General features: G+C 42.3%; 1 protein-coding gene across 1 annotated transcript in view; it reads right to left on the bottom strand.

Moving 5' to 3' along the window:
• Window positions 1-2,414: 2,414 nt before the first annotated feature.
• PLXND1 (plexin D1) overlaps window positions 2,415-16,167 on the bottom strand; it is a 281,158-nt gene continuing 267,405 nt past the window's right edge. Inside the window, exons 33-36 of the mRNA XM_069206314.1 lie at window positions 15,347-15,494; window positions 9,889-10,029; window positions 7,710-7,784; window positions 2,415-4,889 (exon numbers count right to left, since the gene is read on the bottom strand). Coding sequence (XP_069062415.1) covers window positions 4,773-4,889; window positions 7,710-7,784; window positions 9,889-10,029; window positions 15,347-15,494 — 481 coding nt within the window. The 3' untranslated portion in view covers window positions 2,415-4,772. The remainder of the gene's footprint in view (window positions 4,890-7,709; window positions 7,785-9,888; window positions 10,030-15,346; window positions 15,495-16,167) is intronic.

Genomic DNA, 16,167 nt, shown 5'->3' with positions numbered 1-16,167 from the left:
ATAATAATAAACAGTTTATTATGATCTTAGCATATGATACGTGGTCAAAGGACACCGGTCAAACCCTAAATTCTTACCCACAGGAGGAGCTGGATATGGTTTCTCACAGTCATGGCTGAACTCAAGTGTAATTCTTTGCTCATAGTGGCAAATTTACACCTGATGCGCAGTGGATACATTAAAGGCACAACTAAGGCGCTGCTGTGTGAGCATCTCTAGATCACAGTTGGCCCAGAGATCCAGGCCATAGGTCCTTCGCTTTAACAGGCCACTTAAGAGCCATTGTAGAGAGACTTTGGAACCCTCGCTGGACACCCTGATGTGGCTACTTCAGAGCATAACCCTATAGTGAACACTCAGCCACAATTCACTCAGCTAAACCAATGCAAGGTGTCAACTAGTGGAGAAATAATATGCGGTCTTTATGTTCTTTATAGGCAGCTGGTATGCTTTTTTTGTAACAGGATCATAGATGGGCCTCTACATTTGGTAATGCCTGCGTTATATGACGCATGCAATAGCTTTGGTAAAGTATTTTGAGATCTGGCCTTTGAGACTGCTTTAGCTGTCTCCCCAGGCTATTGTTAAAACAAAATTATACATAATATATTTACACGTAGGGGCTTTTGGTCGGTGGCCTTCGTCCATTGGGTTGTTAAATTGTCATTCACATTTTGCTTCCTGCCACCACAACATACAACATGAAGCAATGGGTGAGTTCACTTTACTGTCTGGCTTTCTTCGCTTGTGTGACTGCGTGAAGCCTGTACGCATTTTTCATATTAGTCTTTGCAAAGCTGAGTAAAAGTGTGCTTTTATGTGATTCAGTTTTATATTACCCTGAAATGCCAGCTAATGATTTTGCTGTACTATGTTTTTTTAAATTTAAATGTTAAATGCAATTTCATAAGCCAAATTTCTGTAATGTGACCCTTGGTTGCAAATTTTCTCTGGTTCATTTTCTATACACTTTGCCCATTCAAACACATGTAACTGTCAGTTTGCAGTGCTGGGAATTCACATGCTTTCCATAACCTACCCCCTCAGGAGCCTATTTCTTATGACTTGGCCTCGAACTCAGCAATTGCACGTCTGTGTATTAAGAGTGGCAATTTCAGTGCTTTGGTGTTGAGGATTTCGGTTCTATAGCACAAAGGTTCCAGAGCTCCGAAAGGTACACCTGACCCGATGGCGGAAGAAAACAATGTAAGGTGGAGTGTACATTTTGGTTCATTTAGAGTTTGTGGGATGTACCAGAGATTTTGAAACTGAAAGGTCTTCTTTGAACTAAAACAACTTGCAACACCCATGCATAACACTAGATGGCAGAAGTGTGCAAACCATTTGACATACAGCTGCTACCTATTTTTTCCAGTCAAACGTAAAAATGCTATATCTCTAGAAAGATTGCTGCACATTACATTCATAAATTGCGCTTGAATACAAAAAATTGCAGATGCAAAATTTGCCACCACTTCTTTTTCTAATGTGCACTTTTCTCTAATTTACACTTTGTAATTTACTCTTCCTCTTTTTCTTCTTAAAGGAAACATTGACTACCAATTACAAAAATTGAAAAACAAGGAGACCTGCTTTTTCTTTCATCATGTGTAGATAACTCAGCAGATAGTGGTTTTAGTGCAGCAATCCTTTTGTTGACCCCATTATTAAACTTTCTTACACAGCATAATTACATTTTTGTCACATTGTCTCTTTTCTCAGAACTCTCTATTAAACAAAAGCAACATCTATGTATCTATTTAATACCTAACTTGTTGGTGGAAGAAATGTTTCCATGTTTGGCCTGTGTATGCTTTGTAGGAAAAGGTTATGCAGGTTTAGGTCCCTAATCTCAAAAATCCCTGGGGAATGAGGCAGGGGCTAAACTATTAAATAATTTAAGAAAAATTTATATTTAGTTAGGATCCACAATAATATCACTACTTGTCACGACACACACACTGCTACCGTCATCATCATTATCAATAGATACTGTGGTCGTTTAAAAACTGTTGTTCGCAAGGAAATCCCATATTTGTCACGACACACACACTGCTACCGTCATCATCATTATCAATAGATACTGTGGTCGTTTAAAAACTGTTGTTCGCAAGGAAATCCCATATCCACCAATTTTTTCTTGCAATTCACAAATGTAGCATAATTCCTTTGAATTGTGAATTTCAACTAGTAAGAAGCCTGGTTTTGTTTTTGCATGCAATGTAAAATAATATCTGGTGGTTGGCATGAGTATTATATTTCAATAACCACAATGCATGGTTCTGGCGATATTTACAAACCACTCTGCCTTCAGGGTTGTAGTTTATTATAACACTAAGATTTTACTGCACTTCTCAAAGGTATTATGGGGGTACCATGTGCTGTGACCTATTAGATATGATATATGCACAGTACACATTTTTATATTTTTATTTCACCAACTCCCGATTTCCAAATTCAAAATTCGCAAGAATAATGTAAACATGGTATTACCTAATTTCTGTGATTTACAGACTTTGAAATGTATAAGAACCTGAAGTATCTTTTTACAGTTAATATATTTTGTACATCAAGGATTACGTGTTGTGGTCCTATCCCACCATGTCCGATTTTTAGAGACATTTACAAACCACTTGGTTATAATACATGACTGCCCAGCTGCCCATCATTTTATATTATATACACTTGTAAAGTTTCTAATAGCTGACAGACATGAAGAAGGCTTGATTCGAGGAGAAACATGTTGGTGTACTGTTTGGTTTTTATGTGATCCTTGCATTATGAAGTTAACTACTTTTTTTTAATTCACTGTCATACGTTTAGGAATGAAGTTTATGATAACATTAAATATGTGGGAATGTATGCTGCTGGTGTTTCTTTTCAGCTCCTTCAACAACATTAGTTTATCCACGGAAAGTGCATTTTGGAACATAATATGTTCAAATTCACATAGGCCCATATTTATACTTTTTTAGCGCTGCATTTGAGCCATTTTTTGACGCAAAAGCGGTGCAAACTTACAAAATACAATTGTATTTTGTGAGTTTGCGCCGCTTTTGCGTCAAAAAGCGGCGCAAATGCGGCGCTAAAAAAGTATAAATATGGGCCATTGGGCCAGATGTAGCAAAGGGTTTTACCCATTCTGTGTCTATGGAAAAATGTGTTCATACATATATGGCCCATAGTGTCTTGTCATCTGTAGAGCATCATTCATTTTCCCCTCAGATTCAGGGTGTGTTTCATTTATAAGCATTTATAAGCAAAATTAAGCTATGCGGATTTGTTTTTATTTCTGAAGATTTTTGCTGTGTGATGTGGGGTCAGGCTTGTCTTTCCCCGTTAGCAGAATGCTAGGCTTCTGCTTAGAACCCCACATTATCAAGTGCTAAGTGGCTAGTTTTTGAGTCATTGTTGTCTTAGACTTGTCACCATTGGGTGAGTGCTCACTGCAAATAGGTTCTGTGATTCTATTCTAGTCCTAATTGGGCAATGATTATATTCACTAATATCAACACTATAAAAAGGCATCCTTGTTGTTATTCTCAGCAGTGTCCGGAGACTAAATGAAGCAGCACGTGGATCCAGGAAAACATATTTTGCATATACAGAGATTGCAAAGATTGGGCTGGGAATGTAACCCCTACATAAATAAATATCCCCTTGCATTTAAATCTTTAATCCATGCTACCCCTCTAGCCAACTATTTTAGGGCTGCCTTAATTTACTATCCTTCCCCTGGTCATGGTATATTTTAGAGGAGTGTTTGATATTTAATTGTAGGTCACAATTTTTGCAGGAAGGCATTTATATAAGTTTACAATTTTCTAAACATATAAAACATGTTTTACAGCCTATTTTTTCAACTGCTACCATACCATCCACCTTTATCGTGTGGTCATTATAATAGCAAATGGGATGCTTGACCTTTGAGTAAGCTTTTATGGATAGTTTCCATTTGTAGTCTTCCCTACAAGGCACTTTCCATGCAGCACAATAATAATTCACACACACACACACGGGAATGTAAGGCAGATCTAATGCAGAAGTAATACATGAAACACCTTTGAAGCAAATTACAGAAAATGTATCTTTCCCCAGAACTTAAATAAGTGGGACAGGAGATTTCCTCAGATTTTTGCCCCATGAAACATTTGCCCATGTCTTCGGTACAAAGTCTTTGGTCCAAAGGTTCTTAGACATTCGAGCCCTGAGATGACATGCTTCTGTTTCCACGCGCAGCCAAAAACAAGGGCCAGCATGAGATGTTTTACAATGGTGTATGGACTTGTGTCATGCCCCTGGTCTATGGGACCAACATTCATGCAGAAAGAGTCAAAGCTCCAGCACATGGGCCTCAGCTGCAGGGTAATCTCCAAAGTTCAGCAGCATGCCCTGTTCCCGCCAGCTGTCCACTTTCTTCAGGTTTCCGACGCCTGCATCAACCTCATGCTGCTTGTGTCTGGGGTTCACTCCTTCCACAATGGATATATTGGTTTTCTGGTCAGATGTACAACAGTGGCAGTTCACAGCCTTCTGGCAACAGAGCTTCATCAGCAGCAGCAGAAGAAAAGAAATAAATAGACGTTTCCAGGAAGGCAGATCTTTGGATGAGGGGTATAGAGTCTCTCTCGTGGTCAAGGTCCATGACAATGACACAGATATATTACATAATAAAAATATATAACTTTATAAGGACACTTTTTTTTTTGTTATCCACACAGTGCACGGTTTGTGTTAGAAGGCCGCTCCATTGAGTCCATGATGGGCTGCCCCTAGGCCTCGCTGCAGCATTCATAGATATTGTCCTCCATTAGCGCTATGACTTGCTCAAACTTGTACTGCAGTTGAGTGCGCTTCGTCGTCGGGTTCACCTCCAAGGCACTGACGATCTAGAAGCAAATCCAAGTGAGCAAGATGGTAAGTCATCAGGAGCATCACAGTCCCTATCTGATAATTCAGAAACACAGTAACACAATAAGGGCCAGATGTACCAACGGGGTTTATCCATTCTGTGTCTATGGGAAAATGTGTTCGTACATATGGGCCTAAATGTTTACAATTGCCAAGAACACTGTGCAAAATGAATGAACACTACTGGGTGCTTATCAATGGAGACTCTTGTCTGGGGCAGAAGTGACCTTTCTGAACCTTTTCTGCTCTTTGGAGGACCTGAAGGAACTCGTGGTGCTCCTAAAAAACTAGACTTTAGAAAGAGAATCTGGGGAGTGATTTTGAAATTGGCAGGAGTTCAATTAGATATTACAACTCAACCGATCTAACGTGGAGGCAGAGTGCGGAAATGGTAGAGGGGCATCTACCATTTGCCACTTACCCTTACCTCTCAAAGGCTTGCCAACCGGATTTCTGTTCACTCCTTAGAAGTGACTCATCAACAAGCCTCATTAATTTTTTTTGTTTTACTTCTTCCTGAGTTTTAGTTAAACAAATTTGCCAGTAGGCCATATTCTTATTACCCCTCTTAAGATTTCTAACTATGTATCCATATGCAAAACCTTCATCGGCGGTCTGTGGTTTGTGTGTCTGTGTATCCCCCAGTCTTTATCATCTGTACTTCATTGTTTTTTTTTTTATAACATTATGTTTTGAAAACATTAAGCAAACTTTGCTAAGTTTGCAGAGGATAATTGAGTTTACACATAGAAGTCACTTCATGGGCACGGCACATTGTGTTAAGTGGCACACTGTTACATGGCACACAATCAATCATATAATATCACTTAGAAGTAATGTTCTTTTTGTTATCAGCATGACTAAGGCACAGGATCACATAACTCCCCATTGGGCCAATTAAAGAACAGAAGCCATTTTATTTTAAGTCCATCCCCCTTGGTGCCTTCAAATCTATGGCCCCTGCTAATTTTCAGCTAAGACAGTGGCAACACTTACAGTAAACATGCAATGCTGGGCGCGCCACCATGGTACGATGGCCTACCCATCATATTGTGCAGAAACAAACAAGTAAAGCAGGTGGTTTCTTCTGTCCCTGGCATGCTAGTCGTTTTGGTGGGCAGTTCTGAATCTTACATGTTTACGACTGTAATGGTTTACTTGCCAAACTGTGTATCAGAAGACCTGCCCTGACTAGGGGGAGCCTTACACTGTTTTGTTGTAAGTGGTTCTAAGGTGGATGATGTACAAGTCAATGTTTCCTGATTGTTCAGCCAGATGAGGCTTCGCTATCAGAAACTCAGCAGTTCCCACGCTAAGGGCCATATGTACGAACACATTTTCCCATAGACACAGAATGGGCAAAACTGCTTGCTACATCTGGCCCTAAATGAGGTGGGGGATTTGAGATTTTGGTAAACACGCGGCATCCACTGATATGCCCTGCATCCATCAGCCCTAAATGCTGCCTCAACTATTTTCCTGAAAGTATATTTTAAGCAGATTCATTTTGTTAGTGTAAAAGATGTTTAAGTGCCACACATTGTTGCAAGTGACGTAAGTCTCATGCAAATGTGGCAAAGCAAAAAAGACTGGAACCTTCGCATTTTTCTGACATTTGCACAGCCCCAATCACTCCCCAACTAGCTATCCCACTAGTTCACTTTTAGAACATCTTAAATAGTAACCAGGAATCACCATCTGACAAAGGGACACTACATTACTTTCTGACCCGGTGCCCAGCGTGTCACATCTATACTGGTGATCGGGGTTCAAGCTTGAAACCTCTTGTCTAGTGGCTTTGGCCTGCTCCTGTGACATCTTACAATGACCAGAAAATCTGGTACTTGGACCTCCACCTGTAACATCTATGACAAGGGGCACAGCTTGATTATTTCACATCTGACATTGTGAACAAGGGCTCTAAAATCCATAACAAGGCACAAGTTTAAACTTCTGACCAATCACCTGGGTTCCAGTTTAAATAGTCCAGCAGACTCTGTAAACATCTATAACTGAGACATGATCTTTGGAATAGCAATGTAAGGGTGGGATAGGAGAGTTGGCTTTTTTTTTAAAGCATGCACATCCTGAATTGTTGTAAAACAAACCAAGGCTGGAACATTTACTGCAGAATCTAGCCTCAGCTTTGTCGTGCTCAGGGCTGTAAGATCTGGAATAGAGTCCTGAGTTTATGCCTGAAGTGTCTGAAACTAAGGCCCTCGCTCAGACATTTAACCTCTGGAATTTAGACCAAGCTCCATTGGGAGGAGACAGAAAATAAGTGAAAGAAAATAATGACTGTGCATTTGGACTAGGCATCATGCATGTTACATGAGATAGGGCTTCAGGTGTAATATCTACAACAGAAATGTGAGATGAGCTCAGCATCATGTAGATTAGTGATTTGTATAGATCTGTGATATATGATTGAGTTTAGATGTGTTACTTGTACAAGAGAGACATGGGCTCGGGTTTGTAACATCTATAACAAGGACATGGCCTACCATATGTAACAGCAGGAGCAGACAGAGAGGGATACCGTTGTAAGTAGTCCCAGATCTAGTTCAATGCAAACACTTCAGCAGAGGTGGAATGATACACCCAAACAGCCCATAGCACTAGGTGAGATGGATCTTCACTGAGCTGAGCAAAGACATGATTGATAAAGTCTCAAGCCAATGGCTGAAAGAGGCTGGTCTCAGAAAGCCAATGGTTGAAAGGTCATCACCTATTATTATCATTTTTTGGATGAACGGGTCATTGACAATGCTTGATAACCGACTTGGGGTGCTCATTACCTGATTGCGATATTTCTTGGCATATCTGTAAACTCCAGCCATCGCTACTTTGGTATTGAACTCATTTCGGTAATTCTACAACGATAAAGAAAATCATCAAGTTAAATAAGCAAATCATAGAGACACAGTGAAACAGAAAGAGATCTGGCTAAGAATGAACTATTTCCTCCAAACTACTGGGCTCCTGGGTTTCAATGGGGTCTCATGATTTCCTCCACACCACGGAGTCTGAAAGAGTCAGCACTTCACTTCACACTTATTCTCACCTGTTGCCCTCATCTCTGGACTTTGACAGCCAGATTCATTGATGACAAGGTAAATATACTCCATGACCTCCCCTGGGTGCTGATTTACAGCTTTCTGGATCTCACAAAGATGTACAAAGGTACAACTGCGAAAATTACATGCTTCCAGATTTACCTCTCTAAAACTTTTGTGAATTTCTGTTTTTGACAACGCAGCGGGTCTTCTGCATACGTAAGCAGACAAGTTACAATTACGCATGTTAAAGTTACATTGCCTTTTTTCAATGGTGCAATTGTTTATTTAACTATTTTTTCCACATGGAAAATGGTTCCTTCATGGAAACGTCCCTTCTGCTATACGTCCACTGATTTTGGTAGTGTTCCATTCCCTTATTAATGCTTGAAAGCAGCTTAAATCTACTTGTAGGGAGTAAATCTCTATTTCCAGAGTGGGGGTAGATGTTCGAGAATAGCCACAAACATATGTGTCTGTGGGTGTTCCCAAATTAGCAAAGGAAACCCCATTTCGCCTTCCCTGAGTGGGGTTTATGTGTAATATTACACCACCGTCGGTTATTTGAACATAGGAAAAAAGATTTAGGAGTGCAATATCGCCTTTTGTAAACACCTTCTACCAATAAACTGTATCATTTCCATAGGTAAAGCTGATTTACATGTGCAAATGATTCTGTGAATTGAGCGTTTTTTTTAACGTGGACTTGCTGATTCACCAAATCAGTTGACTTTTACCATTCAATTAAGTTTTGCTTAACCACAAAAATGATGAACGCTTGGGGATCCATTGATTTTCACTCTTTCCCCAAATCAGTGGTGTCTCAAAGAAGTCTCCTCCATGGTGTGCTACCAGAATATTGTTGTCAGAATATTGTTTGACCTAAATACTGTGTCATGAATAATAACTACAAAAAGTTTGCGCCAATGGAGATCCATGATAGAAAATGTACACCCAATGGAATGATACTCTGTAAACAATATTTATGTTGGACAATATTTCTGCATATAATATTATGACATAAACCTCAACCACTGGAAGTTAGAGTTGATGGATGTTCACACTTTCATAAAGTAACTCACTCATTACACACATCGCAGATCTCATAGTTCAGTGGAGCCTCACCCATTAATCCATCACTTGCCCATGTAATGTTCTTCACTCTCAGAGACAATACTTTTTTTATTATGATTTATATGTAAAGAGAAAGGACATGATTATGGTGCGGCTATAGCTTGGTCTAAAATGAAAGATGAACAACCTGGAGTGGCCATGGAGGGCGATAAGTGTGTTGGTATTGCTCAGTCAAGAAAATTATAGCACCAGACCCGGCTGTGTGTGGTTGGATAAAACACGCAGGGATGCTGGGACTTGGAAGACAAGAAGCTCCATTATATTTGGGTCTAAAAGGATAACAACTGCAGATATGCCTAGCATGGCTGTATTTGGGGAAAAAAAGGATGCACAGCAGGTGGATTTGGAAAAAGCAAGCTGGATTTGGAAATGCAAGACCTACTGATAGGAAAGAGTTTGAGGGTGGGATGTGCAGGAATGTCTTGATCTGTAAGGCTAAAATACTCTCTTACTTCTACAAGACCAAGACACTCAAGTGTATTTGGGGGGTTTGGAAGGCCTCAAGGCACCTATGGTGGGGTCTGGAGAGAGAGGCTGTGCATTCATGGCTGGGTTTGGGATGCACAGTCAAGAAGATGGTATCATTTATAGGTCTGGAAGGCATGTGCTGGTATAGAAGTTCGAAGATGGTCAGTTCTGTCTGGGTCTGGAAGGCCAAATTCTCAGGTATTCTGTGTCTGGAATGCCAAGGTATGCAGGCATGGGTGTTGAGGAAGTGGAGACAGAATCAGCTCAGATGTACAGGTATGGCAGATTCTGCAGCCATAGAATCCAAGGAATGTCTTACCCTGCACTCCTCTGCCAGGTGTGCATTCATCTCTTGGTCGCTGAGAGGCGCCATCTCTTTGATCTGCTTGTAATATCGCTGCACAATCTTCCGATATTCGGGAATTTCCTTTGCATAGAGGAGCTTGTTGGTGGGTGAGTCCTAATGAGAAGACACAGGTATAATTATCACAAAAACAAACTCGCTTGTTCAAATGGACTGTGACTATCATTTGCACTATGCAAACTATAAAACATACTAACACAATCATTGGATGAAGTCATCAGTGATGCCATCAATGATGTCATTTGAGACTTCATGAGTGATGTCATGTGAGGTCATGAGCAGTGCATGGCGGTATAGTTGGCTCTTAACTATGACTGGAAACTTTCTGCAGTTATTTTAGTTCAAAATTTTAATGTTGTCACTGACAAATTCACCTAACTATTCACATAAACTAAATTTCGAATGTTTTTTTAAAATACAGATCTTTTTATCACACCTAACTATAACGTTACTCTAACCTTTGATTTTATCAGTGAATTTCCAGATTTTTGTAACGTAAAAGTAATATTTAATTACCATATGTAAATGCAACACCCAGTCGTGCAAGGAATTTGTCCATGTATGGTGATGGGGGGGGGGGGGAGGTGGGGAGTTGGCTGCAGGGCCTGGCCAGCCCCTGTGGGCAATCTCAGTAAAGGCAGCCAACCCCACACTGCACAGGGACTTCAGTTGTGCACGATGTGGGTTGGTCAACAGGCCAGGCCCTGTAGCCCACCCCCGACAAGCAGCCATCTCCATGCTGTGCACAGCCTTGTGCCGTGCATGGCCCGGGGTGTGGCCAGGCCCTGCCGCCAACCCCTGCAGCCAACTGCCCGAAGGCAGCCAACTACACACGGCCTTTGGCTGTGAGTTTTGGGGGTTGGGCATAGGGCCTGGGCCTAGGATCCCCATCACCTAGGGTGTTTTAAAAATATATATAATTAAAAGGGGAAGGGGGCACAAGTGAACCCTTCCTGAGCCACTTAGGCTTTGGGGACCCCATCTCCCAAGGCTGTACATATGAGTTAAAAGGGGAAGGGGTCCATGGGTCCTCTCCTCCCCAAGCCTCTTTAGGCCCTTGGGATCCCATCTCCCTGGGGTGCACATATATGTGTTAAAAGGGGAGGGGTACAGGACCTGCATCCCGGAACCTTATAAGGCTCTAGGAACCCCATCCCACAGGATTGTTTGTTTTTTAATTAAAGGGGAGGGGGCCAAGCAGCCCCTCTCCCTGAGCCTGTATTGGCCCCAGGGACCCTAACCCCCAGGGCCACTTATTTATTTAAGGGGAGCCACACAGCCACCTCCCCAAGCCTTGTTAGGCACTGGGGACCCCTTCTCCTAGGGCTGTACATATACCTAAAACAGGCGGAGGGGCTACACAGCCCTCCTCCCTGAGCCTCTTTAAGCCCTGGCGACCGCATCCATCAGGGCTGTCCATTTTGTTAAGGGGAGAGGGTATAAGCAGCCACCTCCTGAGCCGCTGTTGGCCCTGGGGACACTGCTGCCCAGGTCCTCTTATTTAAATATGGGGGTGTGGGTGTGAGGTTCCAAAGCTCTTGACTACAGGGAGGGGACTTGTGTTTGTTACCACTTTGTGACGTTTGCTCCACCAAGTGAGAGTAATCACAGGTTTCCCTGCCTGCGCTGATACAGGCAAGGAAACTGCAAGGTCTCGGAGGTGGGCTCCCCAAGACATAGCATCTGAGATGAGTTGGGTCCCCATGACATTAATGGCTCAGGGAAGGGGGCCACGCAGCCCCCCTCCCTCAACGTTATCAATCCCAGGGGTGGGTGCCCTGGGGCCTTTAGAGACTCGGGAAGGGAGACTGTGTGGCTTACCCTCCACATTTTGCAAGATTTCGGCCCTGGGAGTGGGCTCCCCGAGGCCTGTCACACCTTGGGGAGGTGAGGCCACACGTCCTTCCTCCTCATACACAATATGTTCGGCCCCGGCGTAGGCTCCCCGGGGTCTCGGATGGCTTGGGGAGGGGGCCGAATATCCTTCCTTCCCATAACAATATGTTTGGCCTCAGGGTATATTCCCAGGGGCCTCTGATGGCTCTGGGAGGTCGATGCCTGTTCACTCACCCCATAAACATAGTTTTTGGTCCCGGGGTGGGCTCCCTGGGGCCTCTGGAGCCTTGGAAAGATGGGCCATGCAGTCCCCCTCCCCTTTACAGATACAGCCCCCGGAGTGGGCTCCCCAGGGCTTTTAGTTAATAAATGCAGCCCAGACACCATTTTTTTAATCCACAAGTGTCTCAAAGGATTGCAGCATTTTGATTTTTTTTTTTTCTTTTTTACCTCAGTGGCTGAGATAGATGAACTTTTTTTAGAAATTTTTGTGAAGACTCGTCACACAAGGCCACAATTATTAACAAGCCAAATATGGAAAAGCAGAGCTAACTATAACTACCGGGTGGCGACTGCCAGTAGTTAATACAAAATAAATATATATATATATATATATATAAAAGTATATATATATATATATATATATATATTTATTTATTTTTTCACTTAAAAAAACCAGAGGTCAAAGGGATGTTATAGTTAGGCTCACATTTTAAACGTACAAAACCATAGAAATTCGCTAATTATAGTTAAAGTTACCTCAAGTAACTATAACTCGTGCATGCCCTAGCAATGCACAGTTTTTCGTCAAAAATATTACTGCAAATATTACATTGATATTATCAATGCTGTTATCAAAGATGTCACGAGTGCCGTAATTTGTGGGGTAATTAGCAGTGCATGGCAAGGGTTGAAGCCGAGTCTCAAGATGGCTGCCAACACGTCCTGGTTCCTTGCGCCCTAAGGTAAATATAACCCGCGCTTTTGCCATGCACAGCTAATTACTCCACATATTATGTCATTGATGAGATCTTGTATGGCATCTTTGATATCACTGCAATGTTTCCAATAACATTCTTGATAAGAAAACTGTGCATGGCAAGGGCGCGAGTCATAGTTACCTTAGGGCGCGCGTTATAGTTATGTGAAAGAACTCTAACTATAACCGCTGAATTTCTTTGTTTTTGTACAAGCAAATTCAGAACCTAGGTAATAAAGTCCCTGTAACCTTTGTTTTTTTCAGTGTTAAAAAAAAAATATATATATAAATATATATATATATATATATATATATATATATATATATATACATATATATATACATATATATATACACACACACACACATACATACATATACTTGCACTGATATGGCTTCAGCCTCCAGCTAGGCTAAAAAACGCCAGGTAGCAATTCTGCGCAAAAACGTGTCCCATCTGTTGTCTGACCCCGAGCGACGTCCTGCGGCCTAATCTCTCGACAGACAAGGTCTCATGTGCCCTGCTGGATAAGAGAGGCACCCAGTGCCCCTATCACCCTCTGGCAAACATGGCCGCCAGCCTTCGCACCACGATTAATCACTGCGCGGTGACGGCTTTGGGCTCCGTGGAGGACGTTCACCTCCAGCAGCCACTCTCCCCGCCTGGGAGTGGAGGGGCGAAGTGAAATGATGAATCTGAGGTTCATCGGGTCAGATTAGGACATACTTAGAGTTGCAAAACAGATGATTAATCTTGTTAATGCTCACAGGCTGGCAAGTCATGGCCAAGTACTGAGTAGTCAAAACATCTTTCTCTGCCCACAGACAATGTGCGCACGGTGCAAAATACACCAGATGGGGCGAGATGTGAAAACAAGTGAATGGCTGCGGTTTTCACATCTGTTTAAAAAGTGGTCAAAATATATATTTTTTTATTGACAGCAACATAGTTTAATCAGCTGCTTGGAAAGTGCATTATTTTACAAACGTAACAGGAGAAATGTTATTCTGACGACGACAGCCAGGTCCATCCAGTTCACACGTTTTCCAATCTAATGTAACTGTGTAGAAAGTACGTAGGGTGGTCTCTGCCTTTAATCTTTCTAAGTGCCTTCGAATATTTTGCATCTGGCACTGCGCAGGCCTAGCCCCAAGAGGCTGAAGAAGCGCTTTACAGAGGAAAGCATAGTCTGGTGGTCTGGGTGAGATTAGACTGTAGAGACTAGGAAGGGATGACGTCAGTGGCGTGCACACAGGTGTAAGGCACTGCATACAATAACACTACTACACGGATCTAGCAACAGGGCCACGGAACCATGCATAATCAACATGACATGGCACAGGCCCTAAAACTAAAACCATGCCTTTCCTAGTACCTGAACTTAACTTTGACCCTAGCACTAAGGCAGTCGCAGCTCGCACTTACTGAAAGGGGGGAGGTGGATTGAATTAAATTAAATTAAATATAAAAAAATAAAAAAACACCCTTCGCTCCTGCGCCGCTCCTCTGACTCCTCCCGTCTCACTGGCGCTGCAGGCAGAGGCTCCCAGCCTGCCCTGCGCCAATCCTGACGTTGCTTAGAGCAGCGTCAGGATTGGCGGGCGCTACCAGGCAGACTAGGAACCTGTGCAGGCTCTCGTGTTGCTGGGCTGGAGAGAGTCTTGTGCGCATGTGTGTCTGGCCGTGCTGAGCACTCCCCCCAGTGCATGTCTTCCCTGTGGCCCCGTCCCCTTTTCCCGAAAAACGATCATAAACACAGTGTATAATCGTCCTTTGGGAAAAGGTTTGCAAGCTGCCGCTGCAGGCAGGGGCGGAAGGGACACTCCTCCGTCCCTATGGAGGAGCCGCCCCTGCAGTAAGCGTAACACTACATTTTACCCTAAAGCAAATGCTAAGCCAAACTTAAATGTACTGTCCCTTAACCTTAAACGTGACCATAAACCACCGCCGCACCTTAAACCGAACCTTAAGCATAATAGTACCCCTACTTATTGTCACAACTGTTACCCTACTGCTAACATTTACCCTACCACAGCTATACCATAGCTGCTTGTCCTTTTAGTCTTGTGTGGGTTACGTATCATTTTACAACTTAGACTACTCTCCTGCCCTCGCAGATTAGGTTTGTGCTTAGTCGTGAGGGCCAATGGAATTATGCGATTGTTGGGCCACAACGATTTTCACATAATTACAGGTTTGCCGCATTTGCCACATAATCCATTATCTGCAGAATAATCTGCAGATTTTATCCCAAAAAGAATGTATTTCTATCTGAAACGGTTCAAATGTTACTGAAAGTGCAGCTGGACGCCTTTGTGTTGCTTATTGCTAAGTTTGGGTATTAAAATGGTACTAACGAGGCGCAACCAATGGCCAGACAGTGTTATTAAGGTTAAAAATATTGAAATAATTATACAATATTATTACAAAATATGCAGCGTTACCCCGCATAATTTGCCTTTTCCTGATGCATAGTCTACTGAAGCCTCATAATTCCAGTGGCCCTGTTTATAGATGCTCTCAGTATAATAAAGCTAAGTTAAAGGACTGTGTAAACAATGCCAATCATACAAATATGGATATTTAGGATACCATACCTTGCCCAGCTGCATGTTGGAGACAGAGCAGGCATCGATGAACGCCTGGGCTATCACAGAGAGGCATGCGTCCATGTGGTCCGTCTTCTCTATGTCGAACACAAACTGTGGGTTCTTCAGTATGTTCACCCAAAACCTGAGAGGTAGACTGTAGCAGAAAAAGAGAGAGTCAAGGGGTGTAACAGACGTGTCTGATAACTGCCCGCTAGCACCAGAACAATGCTGTTTTCTAACCTTGGCTCAGTGCTTGGTGTGAAAGGGGGTCATGTGATTGGCCGCCACGGTAAGCTGACCATAACACATTTTGTGCCCGTACTATCATATAACATAGAGTTTTTAATGCAACTTTACTCGAATTAGATTTGTAGACGTGGTGTGCATTTTTATGATTAAATCTAAATGGAAAAGGTAGTATGGAAGGCCAGGTAAATATATTTCTCTGTTCTTAAAAAAATGCAAATATGACAGTTCCCTTTACTTCCTTTTCATGGTTCCATTTGAAGGGTCTTACAATATTTGCCTGACACAGAGTGTTAATGTTTAAAGTGCACATTCACTCAGTCCATACTTCTGAGTGGGAAGAGCAGAATGACTTCCATGGTTTACTACCAGAGTATCAAGTCCTAAATATTGTGTTACAAAAATATAGTAGTCAAAATATCAACTTCCAAAATATTGTGAATGTAATATATATTTAGGTAAGTATACATTACTATTTTTAACTCCACATACATAGGTATTTCACTGTCACAACATCTCTTTGCCATGGACGTCAATTAGGCTTAACGCATCTATCAGCACTTTCCTTTCTGCCCCTGGTC

This window comes from Pleurodeles waltl, chromosome 9, assembly GCF_031143425.1.
Source record: "Pleurodeles waltl isolate 20211129_DDA chromosome 9, aPleWal1.hap1.20221129, whole genome shotgun sequence".
In the NCBI taxonomy this organism is placed as follows: domain Eukaryota; kingdom Metazoa; phylum Chordata; class Amphibia; order Caudata; family Salamandridae; genus Pleurodeles; species Pleurodeles waltl.
Note: the sequence above shows the minus strand (reverse complement) of the source record. Positions and strands in the feature narration are given on the sequence as shown.